Consider the following 24,588-nt stretch of genomic DNA (forward strand, 5'->3'; position numbering starts at 1 on the left):
GTGCTGTTACACTGCTTGCAGTACGTCCTTTTAAAAGGCTCTGACATGTACTTGTCTGCTGGCTTGTGACTAAATAGCTGTTTGTAACAATATTTATTGCAGCATTGCGAGCCGGAGCCCGTTACTGGTGCTTATGGAGCACGGGGTTCAGGATGTCTTTTCTCCCCCTCCTCCTTCCATCCTTCCCACTCCCACCCCAGCTCTCCCTCTTCCCCTTAAGAAAGTGCCAAACATGGAATGACAGTGACCAATGTTGACTTAATGTGGATGTTTAATAATGAAAAAAGTGTGTCAGTTCCAGCGCTAGTTACAAATGGCAGGAAGTATATCGGGTGGCAGCCCTGTAATAATTTTACATCCATCATTCCCTCCGATGCCTCGCTGGCTGCCTGATGGATGGGGATAGCAGAGTTAACTCTTAGGAAACCACTGTGATCTGCTGAGCTGAAATGGATTTTGGCCCTGCTCTCCCCTTGGGAAGAAGGGGAATATTAAGAATCTCAAACCTGCAGCTCCTGCTGCCTTTGAGAAATAAAACACTGGAGCTCACTTTACTGAACACATATGGAGTAGCTGTTTTAACACATGACTTTTAAATTTTTCTTGCAGTAGAGAATTTTGCTTCAATAACTTTTTTCCTTTCCCTAATGGTTAGATTTGAACCAGAAAGTCAAGAGAAAATTGCAGGACAGAAGGGCAGGCAGGAGAAGAAGAGAGGAGGGTTGGCACAATGAACCCTGGGCTTGCTGCAGACACTGAGAGGCCGTGGGTCAGGCTAGGCTGAGGAAGTTGTGATGACTGAAACTGGGACCTGGGGCAAGCAGGAGAAACCCACTGAAAACGACCCCAGAGGCACAGTACTAACATCATAAGCCAAATCACTTGGCAGGAGTTGAAACCTGCCCAGGTTCATGATCTCTGTCACATTTTACTGGAAAGTTTTACTTCAGCATTCTCAGGGACTAGCAGAGGCTGTGTCAGCCACAGATACCACAAGCGTGCACACTTCTCCCTGCAAGTCCAGCAGGCCTGATGGACACACCCTGCAGCCCGCTCTGTTCCTCCCTGGCCTGTAGAACTTCAGCAGAGCTGGTCAGTGTGATGTTCTTGTTCTCTCCCTGCAGTGTGGGCAGAGATGCCTGTGCACAGTGTGCGACCAGGCTGTGTCCTGCAGACAGTGACCTGGCACAGCACAAAGTCAGTGTGCTACCCTCACAGCTGCACATCCCCCTCTACTGCCCCTCTCCCTCCTCTGTCTAGGTTTGTTTCACTGGGGTTCTTTGCCAGCAGAAATTCTTGTGTGGGGATTGCAGTCCTCGTTGTCCATGCTATCGGCACACAGCACAAAGTTTTCAAAGTGTGTCACAAGTCAAGCAGCTATCATGTCATCACCCATCCATCGCCCAGGTGTCAGACTTCCACTCAGCAGCCTCAACAGATCATGCATGGTCAGGGAGTCCTGTTCAACAGGGCTGCTGTACCCACTGCCATTTCTCATGAAACTTTGCACAAATTTAATTTAAAAAACGCAGATCAGGCTTGCACACTGCAAAGATCAAAACTGGTTTTGCCCAACACAAAGCAAAAAACATTTTGATTTACTTCAGCTGAAAGTTTATCCACTTATTATCTGCCCTCCCCCTTCCTGCCCCCTTTTTTTTTTTTTTTTTTTTTTTTTTGCCATTTGCTTTGTGGAGCTTGTGTATATTTATATTTACAGCCTCTGCATTTAATGGCCACATGCCTTGTTTTCACAGATGGCCAGTGGAAGAACTCTCCTCCCCCTTTTCCTTTAGTGGAGCCTGCCTTTGGTTTTGCTGCCTTTGTCACAGTGCCACTACTCTCAGTTAGCAAGTGCCTACGCATAAGAGGGAGAGATTCTGCAGGGAGGACTTTTTTTTTATTCCTCCAAAGGTTTTAGCTCTTCATTTTAAAAGACCTTATTTTTTTTCCCCTCCTGACTGACCATCATTTATTAAATGCCCAGATCTGTTTTTCAGAGACAAGCTGTGGATATTTATGGGTGTCCTTAGTGCCGTGTGGTGGCAGGGATGCATGGGCAGGGTTAGCAAATAAAAAACAAAGCCTGCAGAGGGAGGGATGGGTTCTGCCCACAGATGTGAGAGTGTGGAAGTCCAGCTGAGGTTCAGGAGAGCAGCAGGCAGAGAGGCAAGGGGAGCACCCCAGGCCCAGGCAGGTGCTGAAGTCCAAATGGGAATTCAGGCTCGCTTCACTCCAAGGGGCAGAGATTGGGAACATTCCCAGCCCATTGTGGGTCAGGGAGGACTGCAGCTGTTTGTGCTCTTGTGGAAGTTTTATGAAACCCAATAAAGATGGATCAGCTTCCTCCTGAAAGCAAAACCATACAAGTGATGTGGAGTTCTTGTTACGACTTTGGAGCTTCTGGAGTCCTTGGGTTTAAGTTCTAAGCTGTGCCCCACAGCCATGAGATCTTATTACTTCCTGAGATTTTTTTTATTATTTTTATGTGATCACATGTCTCAAGTAAATGAGGTTTTCAGCTCATTTGTGGACTCAGCATCAGTGCAGTATCTCTCTCCAGTGCAGTAGAGGCTGGGGCTGATTCTTCTGTGAGTTGTGTCCATTTGGGCTCCTGAGGAGTCAGCCTGACCTGCTCAGCAGGGCTGGAAGAAGAGTAAGCAAAGGTACAGCAGCCTTCATAATTTGAATACCTTCATAATTTGAATTCCTTCTAGGGAAAAATGGGAGAAAAGTATTCTGTAATGGCTGTATTGCTGCTGTGCAGTTGAGTCACCCATTGTTGATTAAACAATTGCCAGGAAAGCAGAGACTGTGTTCTTGCTTTCTCTTTGCATGCATGCAGACCCTCCTTCCCAGGAAATCCTGTGTGGGTTGTGATTTTCCTCTTGTTTCATTTGTAGTGTGCCACCCCTCTCCCCCAGTGGATGTTTCCTTTCCAGGCTGATCAGCTGTACCAGCTTTCTGGCTCGCTGGGAAGTCCCTGATTAAAATTTCCATGGCACATTTCATCCAGAGACCTCAGAACTCCTCACAGTGGTGGGAAGGCATCACTGTCTCCATCCTGTGGAGCTGAGGAAATTAAGGTGCAGTGACTGAACAATTCACAGAGAGTTACAGGCCATGTCAGCCGAAGGAGCAGTCTGGATGAGAAACTGGGTCATGGAACTCTTAACCTATTTGCAGTCAGCAGATTACAGCTGCATCTGCTTGAGGTCAGTGCTTCTGCCCGTGCTCTAACAACTTTCCTGAGAAGGGAGCAGCATCTCATCGTGCTGCTTTCATTTCCTTTTCCTTTTTATTCCTCCTTTAAAATGGGCTGGGCCAGTCCTATGTGCATTTTCATGTGAAAGCCCTGACTTGCTCTGTCTCTCAGAGAGCGTAACGGGGGAAAAGCGGGACCTCAGTGTCCTCTAGAATTGCTGCTTCCCATCCGTTTGTTTCCAAGCCAAATAATGCACTTTATGAATGAAGTCATTCTTTCATTCTTTCTCAAACAAAGAATTAATAAAAGAAAAAAAAAGAAAAAACAAAACACAAAAAACCCACCTTAGGGGCATGACCCTTGCCAGGTTATTGAGGATTTTCCTCTTTTTATTTCAGTGGACTCTGTCATGCCTTCAGTGCTTTTAAAGATACTGACTTGAGGACCCTTGGAGACTGTTCCTGAGAGAGCAGTAATTAAATGGCCAGGTCTTCATGGTCATCATGACCTTTTCCCTCTAACTCCTCATGAGGAACCTCTGTGCTGAGTCTGTGTGACACTTGATGTAGATTGCAAGCCAGGGGCAGTGATTTCCAGGCAGTATTGGAGCAGTATGGGTTTTACCAAGTACTGTAAACCAAAAGGAATGGTTCCTCTGCCAACTGATGCAGCCCCAACTTAGACTGCATGTCAGAATTCTGAGAGAAGTACCATAAAATCAGGAAGAGACACAAATAAAGAGTGTTCTTTTATTTTCTTGTTTCTAATGCTTTTAGGATCTGTGGGTGGATTATTCCATGAAAAATAGAGATCTCGGATAAGCAAGATTGAAAGAGCTGAGGGGGTGGTAAATGCATTGTTTCTTCATAGTCAACTTTGATGCAACAACAAAAAATCTCCCAAATGATAACTTGCTGTGACATTATAAATAATCTTTCATCTTCTTTGGTGGTCCACAGAGTTTATATAATTGGAAGGCTAAACCCCTTCTTTGTTGTTTCTTGCTTTTTCATTAGTACAGTAGAAGACTATAAAATTGTGCAGCCAGAAGGAGTTTAACAATTACTGAGTCAACATTTGAAAGTCTCACTCTATTTTATCATTTATGCATGTGCTTTTTATGAGTTTTACGGCCCTGCAGGCGTTACTTAAGCAAGGTCCATTGCAGTGGTGGATCTATAACTGCTTTATTTTTATTTTGCTTTCCTTGGTACCATGTGCCATCAGCAAGAGTCACAATTCCACACTCATAAAGAAATTACAAGCTTGAGGTGGGAATTTTTTTGGAAGATTCAGGAGTGCTAATTTCAGTTACTGAAATGTTTATCAGCCTTACTAAGGAGCCTTTGGCAAGTCCCATAGCGTGTGACTCAGTTTCCCTTCTGGTAAGCAGTTAATAATCCTGCCTTTCTTTGACAAATGTTGTGGGTAATTCAGCGATGAGTGAAGAACACTTGGGCAAGATGACAGAGAAAAACCCAAACCCAAGTCAAAGATCCCTGTGAAAACAGCAGGAATTCTCTTCCAGTAACAGGATCTGGGCATCACAAGGCTTGGCTGGGACGCAGACAGTGTGCACAGTACCAGTTTGGAGTACCATGGCAGGGATGTGCAGGAGCAGAGTCTGGAATGCAAATAATCCATCATGTGCAAACCTCTGGGCACAGCTCTCGCTGCTGCCAGTTGTTCCCCTGAGTTCTCCCAGCTCTCCACCATCCCTCATGCCTGCCTGCCTCACGTTTTCCACACTTGCCGAGGCTCTGGGTGAAAGTTTTAGCCTATTCTGATGTTTGTTAGCACACGAGGCAGAGGGATTGCACAGAAAGATTACCTTTACAAAGTCTTCCTGTTAGATGGAGCACAGGACTCTTCATCTTCTTGGAGAGCTGAGGAAAATACCACAGGGCTGAATGGATAACACCTGGTGCCACCAGCTTGTCTAATAATTCAGTGTGGTTTTCTGTCATAAAGTGAACTTTTATTGTGCAATCATAGCAATTAATCTGCCCAAAACTTTAGGATCTGGTGCATATTGAGCAGGGTATGTGTTGGAAGGGTTGGTGTTTACAGGGCCTTGCTGGGCAAGGAGATGTGCCTCAATGGAGCACAAACCACATCAGGTGCTCTCACAGGTCCTGTTCATCAATCCAAGATAAAAACTACCTCCTCAAAACTGAAATCTATTTGAACATAGCACCTTCAGTATTTGGATATGGGAAATAGCTGGACAAACTGTAGTTGAAGGGAAAAAGTGAGACACACAAAAGGACAGTAGCAGGCAACCATCTGTTTCATTTTAATTTATTGACACTGAGCAAAGGTAGCAGGCTGTGTCCATCTGTGTGTGTGGAATTCCTAGGTGCAAGAGATGATCAGCAAGTTTCTCCTTGTTGTCCCTAGGTAACTGTGGTTGGCTCTCTCCACCTTTTTTTTTTTGTTTTTGTTTTTGTTTTTTTTTTTGCCTGGCCTTTCAGTCCCTCGGATATGAAAAGCAGGAAGGTGAAGTCATGGTCCTGAGCACTCCTCTGGAACTGGCTGTTTCTCTGCAGGCATCAGAGCGGAGGGGAGAAGCATTCCTGTCAGGGAGAGCGGGTTTGGGGTGAGGGGAGCAGCAGAGCGGAGCGTGGCCTGCTCCAGTGGAAGTGCAAACCTATGCCATGGGAAATGGCTCTGGCCAGAGCGCCACAGGGTCTGCCAGGCACCCAGGCAGGAGGATGGCTCCAGCGGGGAGCAGGGAGCCAGACCATGCCCAGGAAGGATCCAAGGAATGCCCAGCAGGGATCAGGCCATGCCCAGGAGGAGCCAGGCCATGCCAGCCTGCCCAAAGCTCTGCAGGGATCAGGCCATGCCCAGCAGGGATCCGGCCGTGCCCAGCAGGGATCAGGCCATGCCCAGCAGGGATCAGGCCGTGCCCAGCAGGGATCAGGCCGTGCCAGCCTGCCCAGGGCTCCGGAGGAGCCTGCAGTCCCTCTGGGGTGTCGGTGTGCGGTGGTCCCAGTGCCCCCTGAGCCCTGGTGCCCTGAGCAGTGCTGGGGGGAGCAGGGAGGGCAGGAGGCAAACCCAGCGGGATGTTTGTGTTTCTCAGACCTTCCAAGGGCCTTTGCTTCACTTTCATGTAGTACTGGGAGGAGTTCTGGCAAGCAGCATCAGGCTGTTCTACATATGTTTTGACTCTTCTTGTTTTATGTTTCTTCTATGAAAGAGACTGCAACCAAGTTCTTGTCATTTTTAGATCAGTGTTTTGTTAAACTACGACAGCTATCCATGACAGAGAGCCAACTAACTTTTGCAGCTGACCACAAAACTGAGTCTGACTTGTGGTGCTTAGTCATTTCTTATATTTTTTTTTTTACATGACATACTCCATGTGTGTATGTATATTTGTTCTTTTAAATATAATTAAAAGAACATTAGAAAAGAATATTAGAGCATTTCTAGGAGTTGTGGTACAAATCAGTCTTCTCTGGCAGGTTAATTTCTTTAATTAATAAAGTTTTAGAAACTCTTCATCACATTGTGGCTGTTGATGAAACCTCTCTGGTTACACTTTGAACAATTGGGCTATTTTGAGATTGAATGGTCTCTACAGTATTATCTTCTCTGGTTTACCCATTAAAATTTTAAATGATCCAGTCAACAGAGCTCTTGCTCCCCCTCCAGAGAGCCTCTCCTACAATCCAATAGAAATTATGATTAGGAAGCCCTTCATAAAAGATAAAATACTTAGAAAATGTCTTTCAGCCTTCTGAGGTCTGATACAAAATTCAGAAATTTGGAATCCCTTCATGTTCAGCAAGAGATGGCTATGTTTCTTCTCCTGGAAGGACAGGAGTGCTCCTTGCTGTTTGTTTTTTGCTGCTTTGTGCTGTCTAATTTTCAGCATTGCTTGTCTCACAAGCAATTCTTCACACCTCTTTCCTGGATTTGGACCAACCTTGCCTGTTGTTCCCAGCAATATTAGATCTAGGCTGTAGATGCCACCTGGCATTTTTCACAGGGTGAATGGCATTTCCTGCCTGGAACAAAGGGATGTTCTGCTGGGCCCGAGATACTGAAACCCACCTGAGGCACTGGCTGGGCCTCACCTTGCCACTGTTAGAGCAGCTAACCCAGCACAGCAGAGTGGTGGGAGTTTTGGCAACTGTAATTTGGTTTTGAGTTACAATAATGGTGACAAATACATCCTGGTTTTGTATGAACTTCAGACTGTTGTGGATTTCTTGTCTGAAGTTGTGATGTAGATGTCCTTGTCTGTTGTGGGCTGGGGAGTTGCAGTTGGTTGATCTTTAAGGTCCCTTCCAACCCAAACCATTCTGTCATTCTGTGAGGGGAGCCTGGGATAGCGATATCAACAGGTTGCCAGTTAATTTGGGGTCAGAGAAGAAAAAATCTTCTCCTTTGTTTCTTTGGAGGTTCCATAAATACTTGCCCATAAACAGAAAGACTCTGTAGAAAAGGTAAATAGGTACTTCCATCAAATGAAAAGCAGTAAGTCACCACCTGAATGCTTTCCAGCAAAACCACATGGGATTGCTGCTTGGCCCCTTTCAAACCTTTAGTGATTGTGAAAGTGTTGCTCTGTGTCAGGACTGGGGAAAATCAGCTGCTGTGTGTTTATGGGAAGAGCATAGGACAGGAAATCACAATGCTGCTGACCTATGGTCAGACTTCTGCATCCTGCCAGGGTGCTCTGATCTCTTTCTGCTCTCCTAATACTGTTTTGTTCGGGGTTTTGAGGAGGCAGTTGGGTTTGGGGGTTTTTAATGGCTTGAGATGGAAGATACCTTAAAGATCATCAACCTCCAAACCCCCTGCCATGGGCAGGGACACCTTCCACTGGACCAGGTTGCTCCGAGCCCCATCCAGCCTGGCCTTGAGCAATTCCAGGAATGGGGTGTCCATAATTTCTAACTCTGGGCAGCCTGATCCAGAGCCTCACCACCCTCAGAGCAAAGCATTTGTCCCTAACATCTAATCTAAACCTGGTGTCTACAGTGCAATGCCATTGCCCCTCATCCTGTCTCTCCAGGCCCTGGTAAATTGTCTCTCTCCATCTGTCTCCTCAGGTCCCCTCAGGTCCTGCAAGGCCACAGTTAGATCACCCTAAAACTGTCTCTTTTCCAGGCTGAGCAACCCCAGCTCTCATAGCCTTTCCTCCTAGGACATGTGCTGGTGCAGAGGCTCATTGCAATATCTGCAATCAATTTGGAAGAAATACAAAGTAAACTTAGTCCTGACTTTTTGACTTCTGACAGGCTGCTTTGGAAATGAGAGCTGAGTTTAAAAGGCTGGATCAAAGAGTTTGGCGAAGCTAAATGCCTGAATAGTTCAGGTGCTTATTGGAAGCTTCTCCAAGCTTTCTGGGTCTGCTGTGCCTCGTAGTGTTATGGAAACCCTTTTGCTTGGGATAGGCTGAGTCTGCTGCATGAGCTTTTCCTGTAAAAACCAAGAGGAGAACTCCTCTTTCATGCTTTCCATAGGGAAGTGTCAGGGTGTAGACAAAGCCCCAGGAGTGTGAAAGGGATTCATAGTGAAAATGAATGTGAGAAATAGGAAAGTTAACCTCATGTTCCCTAAACTCTGTGAAAATACAAAGTTGAGCAGATTAGCCTTGTTTCTAACTCTTCCTGAGAAAAATTTTATGCAGTGACTTACATGAATCTGAACCATTCTTTGAATTGCAGATGCGGGGACATCACTTTGCAGGAAACATTTCTGTATTCACATTGTTCTCTTTTCTGTTTTCCTATGTAACACATCCCAGTGACATTATTAGGCTACATGAAACAGTTGCCATGTGGAAACTGAAAGGTTTTTTTTAGTTTATTGATCTTTTACAGCCAACAGGAGTAGAATAGAGCAAGGAAACAGAAATCTTTTCTTTCAGGAAGAAGCTCAAAAGAATTTTTTCAACTGGAGCCACTTCATTATAATGCCACATCATTTCATTTTCTTAGCTTTGCAAAAGGCACGGTGCCTGAGATTTTGAAATGTTAGTATTGCTTCCCTAAAAGACTTATTTTTAAACATATGATTGTCAGGAAGAAAGAATGCTCAGGAGCAGAAGTCATTGGGAAAACAAAAACAGTTGGAAAATGGAACACCTTTGTGTTTGTAAAGTCAAACAATTCGGGGGAAGCGAGGTGTTTTGAAGAGGACATTGGAATTAATTGCCCTAGCCTGTTGTTCTGGCAGTCTTTAGACACTGCTGCAGCCTGACAGATTAATTGGCAGCACACAGCAGCCTGTTGCAATCCAGGGTTCACAGCTAGTTCTGACCAGATGAGTGATGGACGGGGTGTTAGTAGGGTTGGACAAAACAGTCTGGACAAGAACACAAACTGCTGCCCAGGGATCATGCTTAATTCAGGCTGAACCTTTCCCAAGGCCTGGGTAAGTTTGAACTGTAGGGTGTTTTTTCTTTCCCTATGGGCTGCTTCCTAAAATACTGCCTTTTAAAAAAGAAACAGAGCAAAGCCATCCATGTCTCTGCACTTGGATTGCGGGCTAGAAATAGAGTGCTACAGTAAATGCATTGCAAAAGAGCATGTGTCACCTAAACTTCAGGCCAGCTTTGCAGTCCCAGGAACACAGAGAGCTGAAGTATTCTTCAGATGTGCAGCCAGTTTTATCATGCCTAACCAAGCCAGTCTTTTCAACACTACAGAGTTTGCTTATCACTAGCTAATGAGCAAGTTTTGAAAAGGACTTTATGGCAGAGTCTGTAACCCTGTCTCTTCCAGAAGAAGCATAGTTACTTATTCTTCAATACATGGCTCAGTAAACTCTTGTGAATAGTTATGTAGATTCCCTGTAAACCTCCTAAATAATGTACAGACTTTGGAGTTACAATATTTAATTATTTTCCTGATCCAAATCCTGTCATCTTGCCCATATAGGACAAAACAACACTGGAGACCCTGACCCAGCAGCTGGCAGTAAAACAGAGTGAAGATGGGAAGTTCAGCCACGCAATGATGGATTTCAACATGAGTGGAGATTCTGATGGTCAGTACAAATGGCTTTTCCAGATTTCCAGGTTTGTGTGTGTGTCAGTGGATCTGAGGGAGAATCCAAGTGCTTTGGAAGCCCATGAGAAATATGAGCTGTTAGCAATAAGTGGCTATGAAACAAGGCAGGAGGAAGTGATTCATTGTGGGGTGTTTTAAGTCTGGAGATGATTTTTAACCTTCCCTCTGTCCACTGAAGATCTCAAGATGGGACCAAAAATGTATTTTTGATAACAAAAGGTACTAAAGGAGGCAAATATATGTGGGATAAGTGAGATCACACAGGGAAGCCATGAAGTGTAGACCTGATCCTCCATAAGTGCTGTGTGCTCTGCATCTGTGGGGGCTTTACTGGTTTGATAAAGCAAGCACAATGTTTTTTTGTTTCTCTGCTATTGCATATGTTGTTAAGGAGATGTAGGCACAAAAACAGGCAAGTATGTAAATATTCATTTGCTAGTTAGAGAATTGCTTAAGGAGAAATGCCCAGTATTGCCATCTATCACACCCTTTCTGTCACAGAAAAGTGGAAGAAAGGTGACATAATATGACCAGCATTCTGTAAGCAAGAAAGGATGAAAATAAAAAGTAATTCTGCACTGATAAGTATATATTTGGTTTATGTAATCAAGCAGTAAAAGATGGCTTAGAAAAGCTGTGTAATACTTTGTATCTAAAAGCAATCAAAACTCCTTGTCAGGCCTATACTGTGCGATACTGAATTAATAGAATAACTGAACCAGGCCATACACAATGCATTAGCCATTAACCTGTTGTGAGTGCCCACTCATGGAGCATGCAGCAGCTGACCTGGGTACTGCTGGCAGAGGAAGCTGCATGCACCACGAGCTGGCAACATTTTGCCGTTGCCTTGCAGGAAGCGCGGGGGTTTCGGAGTCGCGGATTTACCGGGAGTCGCGAGGGCGCGGCAGCAACGAGCCGCACATCAAGCGCCCCATGAACGCCTTCATGGTGTGGGCCAAGGACGAGCGCAGGAAGATCCTGCAGGCCTTCCCTGACATGCACAACTCCAACATCAGCAAGATCCTAGGTAAGAGAGAGCTGGAGAAGATTCTGACCGAGCTTAGCTGAGCGCCTGACAGAGCAGAATTGCTCGTTTCTCTCTTGTTCTTTAGTCACTTCAGTCACTGCACCAAGAGCAGTGGCAGGAGTTTCCCCTGTGCTGCCCAGCAGTGTGTATTAACCACAGCCTGAAATATTCTTTGTAATTATTGAGATGGTGGCGGCGATTTGGCCATGCACAGAGGAGAGATGGAGTAGCCTGTAGTTCCCGGGTTTTCCTTTATAGACATGAGGGTTACATTTCTCCTTTTCCAGAGAGCAGTAACTTCACCAGGCTGCCAAAGCTTCTCCAATAGGATGAACAGTGGCTTGGCCAGTTCTGTCAGTTCTGTCTGGTCCTGCAGATGTATCTCATCAGGCCCCACGGATTTGTGCACATTCAGGTTCTTGAACCTGATCTCCTACACTCGGTGGTTCTTCATTCTTCCATACATTGAAAAGAATTTTTTAAAAACCCTGATTTCCATATTGTCTGCTCTTCACCTCCTGATTAATATTTGTCATGAGCATCATCTACTGAAACCCGTGCCAAAGGCTTCCAACTTGTCACTGTTTGATCAGATTCTCAGGACCATGTTCTGTCCAAAGTTGCTCCTCTGTGCTGTGCTGGATGATGCAGTAGGTGAGCAGTGAGGCTCACCGAGGCCAGTGAATTACTTCTCAGCAGAAAAATTGTATGTCTGTGACCAAATTAGAGACACTGTATTTTTACACAATAAAATTTTCACACAATAAAAACAGCTACAGGACCTAAGCATCCCTCAAGCCAGTGGCTAAGCAGGGAAGGTGTTTACCTGTGCTGCAGATCTCACAGGTTTTGCAGGCTGCTCAAGAGATGCAGTGCAGTTCTACAGGCAGCATTAACCAGCTGCAGGGCTGGTAAATGTGCCAGGTTTAGACTGGTCAGAGGTTGGAGGCTTACCTTGATCAGAGTGGTATTATGAAAAGTTAGCAGGGGGCAAGTGGGAACGAGATAAATTGGTTGGAGAAGCAAAATGTATTGCCACGGATGGCAGATGTGATGATATTAACCCATGATTTAAAGGGTGGTACGAGATGATTAGATTAGTTATGGGAGCAGGATTAGAAGGCTAAATTGGTTATGTTGATGGCAATAGAGCCTTATACTGGTTAAAAGTGATTATACTGGTCAGAGGTGTATGATGTGATTAGCCGGAGGACAGGGCAGTAATAGTTTTGGTCTGTTTCTAAATTGAGAGTAGACCTGCTTAAACCTGTTTTGAAGTAATCAGCTTCAGAAATCTACAAGATCATTCTGAATGGCCCTTTTCATATAGAAAGTACAAAGAGAGCTTGATGTTTTCCTTCTTAACTGATTGTTTTGGATAACAACCTCCGACAGCACGCTGCTAATTCATTCTGCTTAAAACAGGCGCTTGAGCTGGGCTGACATTTTACGCAGTCTCTGGGGATCCTGGTTGACATTTTAAAGGGCTTCTAAGCATTTTATAATACCCTAAAATCTGGTTTTAATAAGCCATTCTGCTGAAATTGTTAACATAAGGAATCACCTTTTACTATTTGGCGCTAGATCAGGGAGATATGGAGACATCTTTTTCTGATTAGATATACAGTAGTTGGAGTAAAATGTGCAAATTCATTACAGATCCTGTTGAGGTGACAGACAGTATAGCTGACTCCAAACTCTCTGTTTTGCTGCCAGATATGGGGAAAAGCAAGGTCTGAGACAGTGAAAGATGATGTTTCTATTTCTTTACAGCATCACATTTGATTTTTTTTCTCATTCTACGTGTGCAATAGAGAGGGATGTCCTGGCATCTTCCTTCTTGACAGAAACATTACAAAGTTCTTCCCTCAGCTGCAAAAGGCCACTCTTTTGAAGTCAGCAGGGAGCTGTCTGTTAACTGGCACAGGGTGACCAATTAGAAGCTCACAGTTCAACCAGGTATTAAGGTGTCCTTATTAGAAAGCCACAATTTTTCCTTCACATTTTCCCAGCAGCACTGCTACACACTGAGGTCACAGAGCTTGTCACTCAGAGTAACTCAGATAGAGTTCTCACCAATTGAGGGTCATTTTTATAGCAAAATGAGAGGAGGTGCCCTTCCCAGCACTAGAATTCTCTAGGGATTATGTTTGACACTGTGGTATTATGTTTTGAGCATAAAAATTAGATACACGGATTTGTTACTAAATTCATCTGTGCATACGTTTGTCATCCATCTGTTCATTGCAACTTAAACTTGTGGATAATGGTTTTTTTAGTAAATTGTTAAAAAAGTGCTAAAATGGGACTGCTGGACCCTGTCAATTTAATAATGCATTGTTTAGATATTTCGGTAAATATTTTAATTAATTTCAGGGAGAAAAAAGATTTTAGGAAAAAATTAAGTCAATTACTAGCTTCAGAAATTCTCTTGGAATGTATACTTGTGTTTACACAAATGTGTACACATACCTATACATTATACGAGTGTTTGTCTATGTGAGAATGTTTTTTAAACATCAAATCAGCCTGATTCAGGTACTCAGATTGAAAAATGTCAGTCTCATGCACTGAAAATTAGAGAATATTGTAAGCTGAAAATTCTTGTCAGAGAAATTTGGCTTAAAATCAGCAGTGAGCAGAGCTCTGAACCTTGCACCTGTGTGCCTGGAGCACAAGTGCCTGGGCATGGTGAGGGCATCTCTCTTCTGCCCTGTCCAGATGTGCTCCCAGTCACACACAGCTGTGTGGGCACAGCTCTGAGTGCCCTGGCTCAGCTCGGGGCAGGGGCTGTGCTTGGTGCTGCAAACTCTTTGAATTTGCTTTTTTTTCCTAAATACTTTGGCCACCACGTCAGGGAGAAGTGTGCTGGGATCCTGCCTGTGGTTTTGCCTGCATCCAGGGAGGGGAGTGGGCTCTGGTTTCGTAGTCAAGGACGAAAGCCCTGCGTGCCTGACCCACTCAAAGCTTTCCAACACAGATGTGAGCAGGGAGCTCACTCAAGACTGCAAATCTGCCCATAAAAATAAAGGTTTCTCACATTTCTGCAATCATACCTTGTTTGGGCTTGGGTTTGGCACCGTGCATAGGTGCTCATGCCTGCCTCTGTGTGTTTGTAGACACACAAAACAATTACAAATAAAGCTATTACAAGCATATTTTGTCCAAATATAAGGTATTTTTTTAAAGTTTTAATATGTTGATTGATGGTACTCATTCACAGCTTACCCTGTGGGTAGAAATTCCAAGATCAGAGTTACATACCCTTCAAAATTTCAAAATTTCAGATCAAGACGCTTCAGATAATTGATTGGATTATTTAAATTACTAAGAAAATAAGTGAAAATGATCAAATGTAAAGAGCAATGGTTTATCATCAGAAAATGTGCCCTTTTTAAAAATTTATTTTGACAGCATTGTTTGTTTAATTATGTATGATACTTCAAAACATACTAGTAAAGTATATTTACTATATTTTGTAAAAACAATGAAGTCATAGTAAGAGGAGGCATCACTGCAGAAGGCAGCTATTAAAAATTTGCTAGGAAGAGAGGTGAAACTACCTGGATTTTTGCTGTATTTGGGTGTGCAGGCTCAGGAAGAAAAAATACAATTAATGACATTTATGTATAAATATTGTATGTGTATTGTATGTACAGATATTGTGCATCAAAATTTCATGTTCTGTGGCCCTGATCCTGTCCTGTTTTCCTGCCTTTACCCACTACTTGTTGTCACCTGTGGGGTAGGAATCTGCCTGCCCAGGTCTGACTGTAGGTTTGCAGCAAGGGGAATGGCACAGCAGAAGAGAAACTGTGCTGGAATAGAGCATTTTCATGGTAATTTTTCAAGAGCTGACCTTAATTTCTACCTTCCTGTACATCTGTCTGTCTCAAAATATGTGTGAGTGCCTGCACTGCAGATCCCTTCACAGGATATAGAGCAAATGTCAAGATTTGTTTAAAGACTGAGCTTCTCAACTTTTCTGTTTCTCCTAGTGCTGCGTCTTGTTCTGATGCAGCACCAGGAGAAGGGGCTGGGCTGTTTCCCTGGGTGTTAGAGCTTCAGCAGGTCTGTGATCAGACTGCTCTGGATTTAGGCTCACTCTTAGGGTTTTCTTTGCTGAAACACCAGTGTGTCAGTGCCTACATGGAGAATTTAAAGCACCCCCACATCTGGGCATCTTCCAGAGCTCCTCTGCTTTACTGTAAATTCTCAACATTGTTCAACCCAGACCCAGCCTGTGTTTCCCTCTTAGGCAGCATGAGTTGGTGTGCAGTGTTGTGACAGTCGCTGTGTCATTCATCCCCAAGTCCAGGAGGAAAGCCAGTGTCATTTTTCCAGCCACTCTCTTTGCCAGGAAAAGCTGGGAATCATTTCCGTGCAGAAGACCAAGCTGCTGAGCAGGATTCTGGTCCCAGGGCTGCTGCCCCGTGTAACACAGAGCCCTGGCAGCAGTCCCCAGGTGCAGGCACTAGCTGTGTGTGGCACTGGAGGGCACGTGCAGGAGTTTCAGTCCTGACCCCAAAAGCCATCTAGCCAGGCAGTTACGGTGCTGGGCCTAAGCTAAAATCAGTGTCATTAAACTCCTGCCCACTCCAGGACTAGCTGGGGGATCTCTGCGTGCTGTATGCTGTAAACAGGATGAAAAATGATGGGTTTGGCTTCAAAGCAGTGTTTGCTGAGAAAGGCACGCCCGCTGCCCCTTCTCAGGACAAAGACATCCCTGTTTGAACATTGCTTATCTCTGCACGTGAGGTCAGCTGGTAGCAGCTCCTCTCTGGAAGCCCAGACTGCATAATGGAATAAAGATCCAAGGAGTAATGGGGAAAATGGTGTCAATAATCAGAAGGGGCCTTTCTAGAGGGAATGAAAGTGTTTTCTTTCCTGGGGAAAGGATAACTGTGTTCCCTCTACTGCAAGTGGGATAAGACCAGCCTGAGGAGTAGCATGAGCTCACCATAAAAAATGAGGAACAAGAGGAAGTCAAGTATGACATATGGCATTATGAACCCATTAAATTGAGAAACTATTCAAACATTTTTCCAGTGGGAAACTTGACTATTTTCCAATAAAGTTTTCTTTCTAGGCCGCAGGTTTCACAGCTTGAACTATTCCTGTTATTTGAAATGTATCTTACCCTGAAGCACTTCTATATTTAATGGAAAAATAAAATGGGGCAACTGATTCAAGAACTTTTACTTTCTGCTCCCATATTATATCCTTTAAGAAATATTAGTTTATAACTTTCAGCAGGCAGTTGAAAACAATTTTGAAGTCTTTCCTATATCCCTATCTCAGATATCCACGTTAGCATAGTCAGAAAACAGGGCTGGCAGCAATGAAGCCATAGTGCAGCTCCTGGGAGAGAAGTGCCAGTAGCCCAGTGCTTCTCCCTTCATGACACAGTAAATTCTTTAAGTTGGGGCTGGCAATGTTTCCCAGCACTTGCTCTTGGAGTTAAAACCCCCCTGACTCATATGGGATAGTTTACAGCTTTTAGAGGCGTTGCTTTAGGGTCTTTGCAGGCTCCTGTACCTGACTGCAGAGCATTTACAGTCAGCTCCTCTCCTGACCACCAGCCTGGGAGCCAGGAAGACGCGGTGTTTGTCAGGAAGGATTGGGCTGTGGGCTTGTGCACGTCCAGATCTGATGCCTTGGTCCAGCCGTGGATCACAGACAGCAGCACATGAGCAGGAGCTGTGAACAGGCACGTGGCCAGGGCAGTGTGGGGCCACAGCAGAGCAGACTCTGTGTGTCCCTCCCTCCAAAACACACTGCCTTGTTTCCTGGAACAAAGTGTCAGGGATTGTCAGGATTGTGGTTTTACTGCCCACCTGAAAGGCTTTGGAAGGTAGATAAATTTCAGTAACATATTGAGTCACAATTTCCAGTGCCACCTCTCTCTACATCTTGGCCATACCCAGGCAGTTTATGAGTCAAATACAAACAAGACCAGAACCCTGTCTAGAAGCTCTGACAGATTCCCAGCCCAAAGCCAAATGGCCTTAGGTGTCTTCTTCTGGGTGACCTACTTGTTTCCCTGCCTTGCCGCGTTTGGGGATGAGTAGCCTCTCATCTCTTTTCTTTCTCTTTTTTTTTTTAAATTTTTGGTGACAGGATCTCGCTGGAAAGCTATGACAAACCTAGAGAAGCAGCCATACTATGAGGAGCAGGCCCGGCTCAGCAAGCAGCACCTGGAGAAGTACCCAGACTACAAGTACAAGCCCAGGCCCAAGCGCACGTGCCTCGTGGACGGCAAGAAGCTGCGCATCGGCGAGTACAAGGCCATCATGCGCAACCGGCGCCAGGAGATGAGGCAGTACTTCAACGTCGGGTAAGGCGCCTTCCACGCGCTCACTCCGTCCAAAAACTAACACAAGTCAGGGGCAATTCTTGGTTCTTAATCATAGTTTACTGGCAAGAGTGTTGAATGCTGCTGACAGAAAATGGGAGCTGTACTTCATAGCAAGGTGTTCCAGGGTAGTTTCAGGAACCTTTTTGTTGGTTCTGTTTTACACTCATCTTAACACCTCAGCCAACTGTCTCATTTCCACTCTGATCATGAAAAAAAAAAGGCTTTAAGGTTTTCTAATGAAACTTACTTCTAATGAAATAAGTCTGCTAATAAAGCCTTACAACTGTTACAAGGCCTCAGAGAGAGTACCTGCAGGAATCCATGGTAGTGCCTCTGGATCCAAAAGCCAAAAAAAGAAGTCTGCATTCCGTAGGATCTGTGGCAAGTGGTCTGCAGAAGGACTGCTGAGCACACTGCACTTGAGCTGGGATGTGAACGTGGCTCAGTTGATTGATGGCAGGCTGTATTCCTATCATGTCTGCATTGTTCATTTGTCCTTCCAGGGAGTGTCTTACAGTCCAGCAAGTTAAACGCTTTCTGCTGAGCAGAAATTTTAAGACTAGTTCTGATAAACAGCTAAAGATCAGTTTGATATTATTAGAATAAAATATGCCCAGAAGACTAGCATATATTTTCCTTCTGCAGATATTCCTTGGTGTTGGTTACAGCAGATCAAAAAGAATCTGAAATAGTCAAATATTCCACAATATTTCTGTATTCACATGAGAAAATTAAAAGCTACCCAGGGATCCTAAAAAAAAAAAACAAAAAACCAAAACCAACAACAAGAGTGACCCTCTGAAATAATGGAATTTGTGTCCTGTTTCATCTGAGTTTGGAATCCTTTTGGTATTAACTGGGTTGCACATCTCTTTAGTTGATGGCTGGAAGTGGCACTAAAGGAGAGAACATCTATCCAGTGACTGTTAAGTGTCAGCAGACTGTGTTTTAAACAGCTACAGTGTGCATTGTTAGAATAAGCTGCTCAGCAGAGAAATTTGAGCTGCTTAACCCTGTGGTGCTGGCAGGTCCAGTGATCCCAGTGGTAAGCACTGAAACAAACACAGGGAAGTCAGCCAACATTCGGCATCAAGAGATTAAAAAAGAGGAGGGGGCCTTATGGAAAAAGAATAGGTGGCAACAGAGCCCCCAAAATGCTGCTTATCTGGTTAACATGCATGCCTCATCACGGGGAAAAAAATTAACCTTGTAACATTCTGCCTACAGAAATTCAGCTTTCCAAACAGGGCTGACATTGAAATCAAGACATTTCTGGAGGTAATTTGCACTGGGGCAGGTCCCAGGGTGAAACCTTTCTGGCAGCAGCTGGCAGAGTGCCCGTGGCTGCGGTCACCAGTCCCAGCACTACGCTGCATTCCTGCTTTAGGTTCCCCATCTGCTGCCTCCACCAGCACAGGTCTGTTAGGGCTAAACCCCCAGACTTGAGCCCAGCTCGTGCCTGGGCTTGGTTCAACAGGAGCTGTGGCTCTGCTGGGGGAATCCCAGCAGGAAGGATTGGGAATTTTTTTGTGTTTCCTATTTCAGTGTCCTCATCTTCAGTGGTAGCGTGTCAGGCATGGCCTGCTGACAGCCCTGATACATTAGTACCTGAGGACTGCTGCAAGGTCCTCTAGGCTGGGCATCCCATAGAGGTGGAAAAATACTGTTCTTAAATTATTTAATATTTGAAAAGCACTCTGAAAAGCAGTATTTAAGTGCAAAGTGTTCCTATTGTTAAATATTAAAACAAATTTAAGTGTGCTGAATCTTGTTGCAGAGATGCTGACTCCAGAAAACAAAAGCCTTCCTACTGAATTAAGAACAAAATGCAAATTAGATCTGCTCCCTACTTTAAGAGCTGCATCTTCAGCTGAGACAACTTGTGTTGTTTCAGAGACGTGGAAATAAGGGCTCTGTGGAGGGAGGCCTTGCTTGGATGGCAGGCAGGAAGTATCTGAAAATGCAGCAAGCAATCCCAAACAAATATAAAGCTGCTTGGCAGAGGAAAGTCTTTCAGGATCACTGTACTGTGTGAGGCTTACTGTGCAGCCAGGGCACAGGCAGGCAGGGGAACAGGGAAGGGTTTCATTCTTAATTAAGAATGTTCATCTCAAGAGACTCTGCCCTGTCTCCTGTGGCAAGGCTTTTCAGTGCAGATGGACACACCGCTGATGACATTACAATGTGCAGCATGTTCTGAACAGAATTACTGCAATGGAATTACTTCATGCAGGAAGGCAACAAAAGGAGCATGAATTTTAAACCTCTGGGCTTGTCGGGACTCTGAAGCTTCTCAGGGAAACAAACACTGGTATAACACAGCTAGTGTTCTTGATGCAAAGGGAATTTCTGTGGCCTGGAATAATTCTTCTTTCATTACTGCAGACAGGATTCTGAGGCTTAGATGCTGTGTAAAGGCATCCTGTAGGAGATTTTCTCAACTGCTCATGTTGTTTCCTTGCTTTTTATTTATTTTTCAATAAGTCTGCCTTTTCCCTCTCTTCCTTCAGAGAATCTGCTTTTCACAAGGGCTGCTCCCAGTGGAAACCCTCACCTTCCAGTGGGAGGCCTTTGGTGACCCATGCTGTAAAGTCACCTTGGCTCCAGAAAGCCCACTGTTCCTCTCCCTGGTAATGAGCAGCTCTCTGAAGGAAAGTGGAGTAAGCATTGTCTCTGCTTTCTCCTCACCCAGAGGCATTTTCCTGCAGCCCCTTCCCATTCCCGTGCAGTCTGCCTAGACCTTGCTGCCTCTCTCCTGTTGGCAGTTTATGTCTGCTTACTGGGACTCCTGTGTCCAGTCCCGATAGCAGGCTGCATTTTTTAAAAGGAAGCTTTTCAAAATATACGGGTTTAGGTTGGGCCACATCTGGCAAGCATGTTTATTTTTGGGTGCAGAAAAGACATGTTCCCCACAAGCAGGCCAGCTGAAGCTGTAGCTGGGGTGCAGCTAGAGGGTTTTCTCACCAGTGGAATTGATGGGGTTCGTTTGTGAGCATGGCTCGGTGAGTTCCCGGTGCTGGTGCAGGAACTCCCGTGCGTGCCCGAGCGTTCCCCGCAGCGTGCCAACCCCTGCACTCTCTCCTGGCAGGCAACAAGCGCAGCTGCCGCTGGCCACGGCGGGCGTGGTGTACCCGGGAGCCATCGCCATGGCGGGCATGCCCTCGCCGCACCTGCCCTCGGAGCACTCGAGCGTGTCCAGCAGCCCCGAGCCCGGCCTGCCCGGCCTGCAGAGCGCCTACGGGGCCAAGGGCGACGAGCCGCACGTCAAGGAGGAGCTGCAGCCCGACGAGGCCAACGGCGACGTCTACGACGACTACGACGAGGAGGAGGAGGACCCCGATGCAGACTATGGCAGTGACAGTGAAAACCACATGGCGGGCCAGGCCAACTGATGGGGCCCCGCCGCCCGCAGGACTTCAAGGAGGAAAGGAAAACAGAAATCAATAAAGCCCCGTCTGGTTTATCCTTGCCAGTGGCCAAGCACATTAACTTTCTCATACACTGACTGTTACTTTAACTGTTAGTCTTAACTAGTTGGGACATCAGCTGACTAATAGACATCAGCCTGCATCAGAAGGAAAAAGGCTCAGAAGAAAGGAAACAAGGACAACGACAACAACAACAGAATGATATAAGCTATGGGTAAAATAATGCCAGTAATTCAGCTGCTATACCCAAGCACTGAAGTCTTACCCGTTGACCTTTTATTATTATTATTTTTTTTTCAAATAAACTTTATGGCTGTTTGTTCTACAATGTTCTAGAAATTCTCACTCAGGTACACAGTGCCAACAAGTGGCTTGTGAATGTGTTTTGTTGTTTTGTGCTACAGTTTAAAGAGAAATAATTTTTTTTTTTTTTTGGTAATGCACCTGACAGGAAAAAAAAAGATAAAATTCCTTTTAACCCCCTCTGTCTCCTCTTCCTCCTCCTCTTCTTCCTCTTCCTCCTCCTTCTCCTCCTCCTCCCTGTCAAATCTGGGTCAGAAGTGTGCGTGTGTGTGCGTGCCTGTGCGCGTGGCTGGCAAGGAAGGAAGTGGGGAGTCTTTCTGTTAACCCCAACAAGCATTTCCTTTCAAGAGAGGACTTCTCTTCATCAGTTGCACACCATACTGAGTCTTTGAGCAAGTGCCAAATTTGTACTAAAGCGCTGAACTAGTCCAATTTGCTTTTTTTAGGTTGGTCTCTTCTTGTTTTGTTTTTCTTTGGTTTTCCATTTGCTTCTTGCTCTGTCTGAAGTTAGGACAGTGTTATATCTTAGACAATCCCTTGAAGAACCTGATATACCAGCAGCTGGTGAGATTAGACATATATTTTTGCTTTTGCTTTTGCTTTTTAAAGGAAACTGTAGGTGCTGTTCTCAGGTGAAAAAAAAAAAAAAAAAAGAGAGAGAGAGACATAAGAAATTTAGATAAAAAATATTTTATGGTCTTGGATTTTCATGTGTGCGTGTTTATGGTACTAATAAGAATAATCTTGGACTATCGTGGGCAAAAAGCATGTTCCAGAATGAAGTCCTGCACCCTCCAAGGAACTTGGTCTGTAAGAAACCTTTACTTTTAGTTTGCACTTCAAGTGGCAGCATAAACAACATAAAAGGCTTGTCCAAAATGTGGTTTGTTCTGCACAGGACACAGCAGCTGGAAATGTTACCGGGTGCTGAGCATAATTAAATTACCACCAAGAGGGCCCAGTTTGATGAACTCGTCCCTTCGGGCTGGTTGAGTACTGATTTCTGATTCAAAGGGCCATTTTTTTTTTGTTTTGACTGACTTCTTTTCCTCCTGTGCACTGGCAGAGATTGTTCTTTTATCAGTGGGATGTTTGTGTGGGAAGGAAGGCTGATAGCTGTGAGGAGATTTCTGTATTCCAAAGGGGGTTACAAGAACTCAGCCCAGTGCAGTGCTGAGTTCAGCCTCTCACAGCTGAAAAATCATTCTCCGTGCTCAGCAGTCTGCAGTCTTGTTGTAGAGCAGCCCCACTGCTTGGGCTGTGTGCCTTCCTTGGGCAGGATCAGGGAGCTGTCGGGAGCTGCTCTGTGCCCGGGAAGGGAAGGGAAGCTCCTGGCACAGACCTTCCTCTGAATCGTTCTTCAGCTGAGGATGCCAGCTCTGTGTCGCTTCCCAGTGAATTCCTACTCCCAGAGGGAGCAGCATTGCTGTTGTCACCCCTGTAAGTTATAAAATCAGCCCCCACACCTTGGTGGCAGTGAGGCCCCAGCCCAGAGCCCTGCTCAGCGCTGTTTGGCAGCCCTGATTTCGCAAGCAGCCCCTCAGTCAGGCAAGTTCAGCCCTTGGTGGCAGGTGCAGGACGATGAGCAGGACAGGTAGGAGGAGGGAATGCTTTTCTTTGCCTCTTGAAATCCCACTGGAAGTGTAACTTGAGCTCTGCAGACCTCGTGCAAAGCAAAAAGCAAATGCCATTGAGCACTTAGGACAATACTCCCACGTTTGGGCATGTGACAGTTGCACCCTGCTACATCTCTTTTCTTTTTCTCTGTTCTCCCCATTTTGATTTCCACCTCTGCTTTGAAACATTCTTTTCTATTTTCTCTCTCTCAGAAGATTTGCTCTGAAATTATGCTTGGAGTAGCTGATCATATCCTCCGTGTCAGAGAGGGTTCTTTTCTGTTTGTATTTTATGACTGTGTTGGGGTTTTTGTTTTTTTTTTTCAGTTGAACTGCCTCTTCTTGCTAGTGTTGAATGGTAATTATAATAATAATAATAATGGTCAGCTGTTCCCAGATTAGTAAATTATGTATAATTTATTTACACCCTCCCCCCTTTTTTAACTTTATTTTATTCTGTTCTAATTTGGCAGTGCAGCAAATGAAGCTGTTAGGCTATTTAAAATGGATACCCCTCCCCACCTTACCTTTTTATATATATATAAATATATATATATATACATATGAAAACAAATCGCTTCTTCTTCTGCTCACACCATTTCTCTTTCTTTTATTTTAATTTTGGCCCCAGCCATGTCAACTTCTGATGTTTATTATGATGGAGTGAATTAATGGGAGTGTTGTTTTCAATCTTAATTAACTTCTGCTCTCTCATCACTCATTTTAGTTATTTAATTACACCAGTCATCTAGAGCCAATTTTTTTGAAGCACTCTGTTTGGATAAGAAGGAAAAAAAAATAGACAATTGTTTTTATATCATTATTATGTACAATGTGAAAACAGATATTTGCTCCTTTTTATTTTAATTTTTTTTAAACTTTTAAATTTGTTCCCTGTCTTTGTGAACAAATTACTTCTGACTCTTGTGGGTTCACCTCACATTTGCTGGATGCTTGATTTCCACCACAGTTGAGGGTCCCTCCGGTTTAATTGTGTCACTTCAGGCCACCAGGATACTTTGTTTTAGCTCCAGGTAGGTGCCTCGCTGCCGGCTGGGGCTGGAGCAAGCCTTGGGCTGGCAGGGCTCAGGGGGAAGGGGCCCTTGGGCTTCAGTGGGACCAACTTCTGGCCCTGAAATCCCAGGAGAGGCTGGGGGCAGCCTGCTGGGCACCAGGGCTGGGCAGAGCTGCTGTCCCCAGCCTGCTGTCCCCAGCCTGGTGTCCCTGGCACAGTGGGCAGTGCCTGCTGTCCCCAGCCTGCTGTCCCCAGCCTGCTGTCCCTGGCACAGCGGGCAGTGCCTGCTGTCCCCAGCCTGCTGTCCCCAGCCTGCTGTCCCCAGCCTGGTGTCCCCAGCCTGCTGTCCCTGGCACAGCGGGCAGTGCCCTCCCCAGAGCTCCCAGCCTGCTGTCCATGAACTCCAGGGATGGGCAGTGCTGCTGTCCCCAGCCTGCTGTCCATGAGCTCCAGGGATGGGCAGTGTGCTGTCCCCAGCCCTGTGTCCCTGGCACAGAGGGCAGTGCCTGCTGTCCCCAGCCTGCTGTCCCCAGCCTGGTGTCCCTGGCACAGAGGGCAGTGCCTGCTGTCCCCAGCCTGGTGTCCCTGGCACAGAGGGCAGT

At 45.3% G+C, this 24,588-nt stretch overlaps 1 protein-coding gene across 2 annotated transcripts in view; it reads left to right on the plus strand.

Annotated features, from left to right (window-relative positions):
* SOX5 (SRY-box transcription factor 5) overlaps window positions 1–23,381 on the plus strand; it is a 285,147-nt gene extending 261,766 nt beyond the window's left edge. For both annotated transcript variants that reach the window (XM_041484509.1, XM_041484510.1), the window contains 4 exons: window positions 10,105–10,213; window positions 11,093–11,266; window positions 17,387–17,603; window positions 20,713–23,381. In XM_041484509.1, the coding sequence (XP_041340443.1) occupies window positions 10,105–10,213; window positions 11,093–11,266; window positions 17,387–17,603; window positions 20,713–21,016 (804 nt within the window). In that variant the 3' untranslated portion in view covers window positions 21,017–23,381. The remainder of the gene's footprint in view (window positions 1–10,104; window positions 10,214–11,092; window positions 11,267–17,386; window positions 17,604–20,712) is intronic.
* Window positions 23,382–24,588: the final 1,207 nt, after the last annotated feature.

This window comes from Pyrgilauda ruficollis, unplaced genomic scaffold (assembly GCF_017590135.1).
Source record: "Pyrgilauda ruficollis isolate IOZ18807 unplaced genomic scaffold, ASM1759013v1 scaffold66, whole genome shotgun sequence".
Classification (NCBI taxonomy): Eukaryota; Metazoa; Chordata; class Aves; order Passeriformes; family Passeridae; genus Pyrgilauda; species Pyrgilauda ruficollis.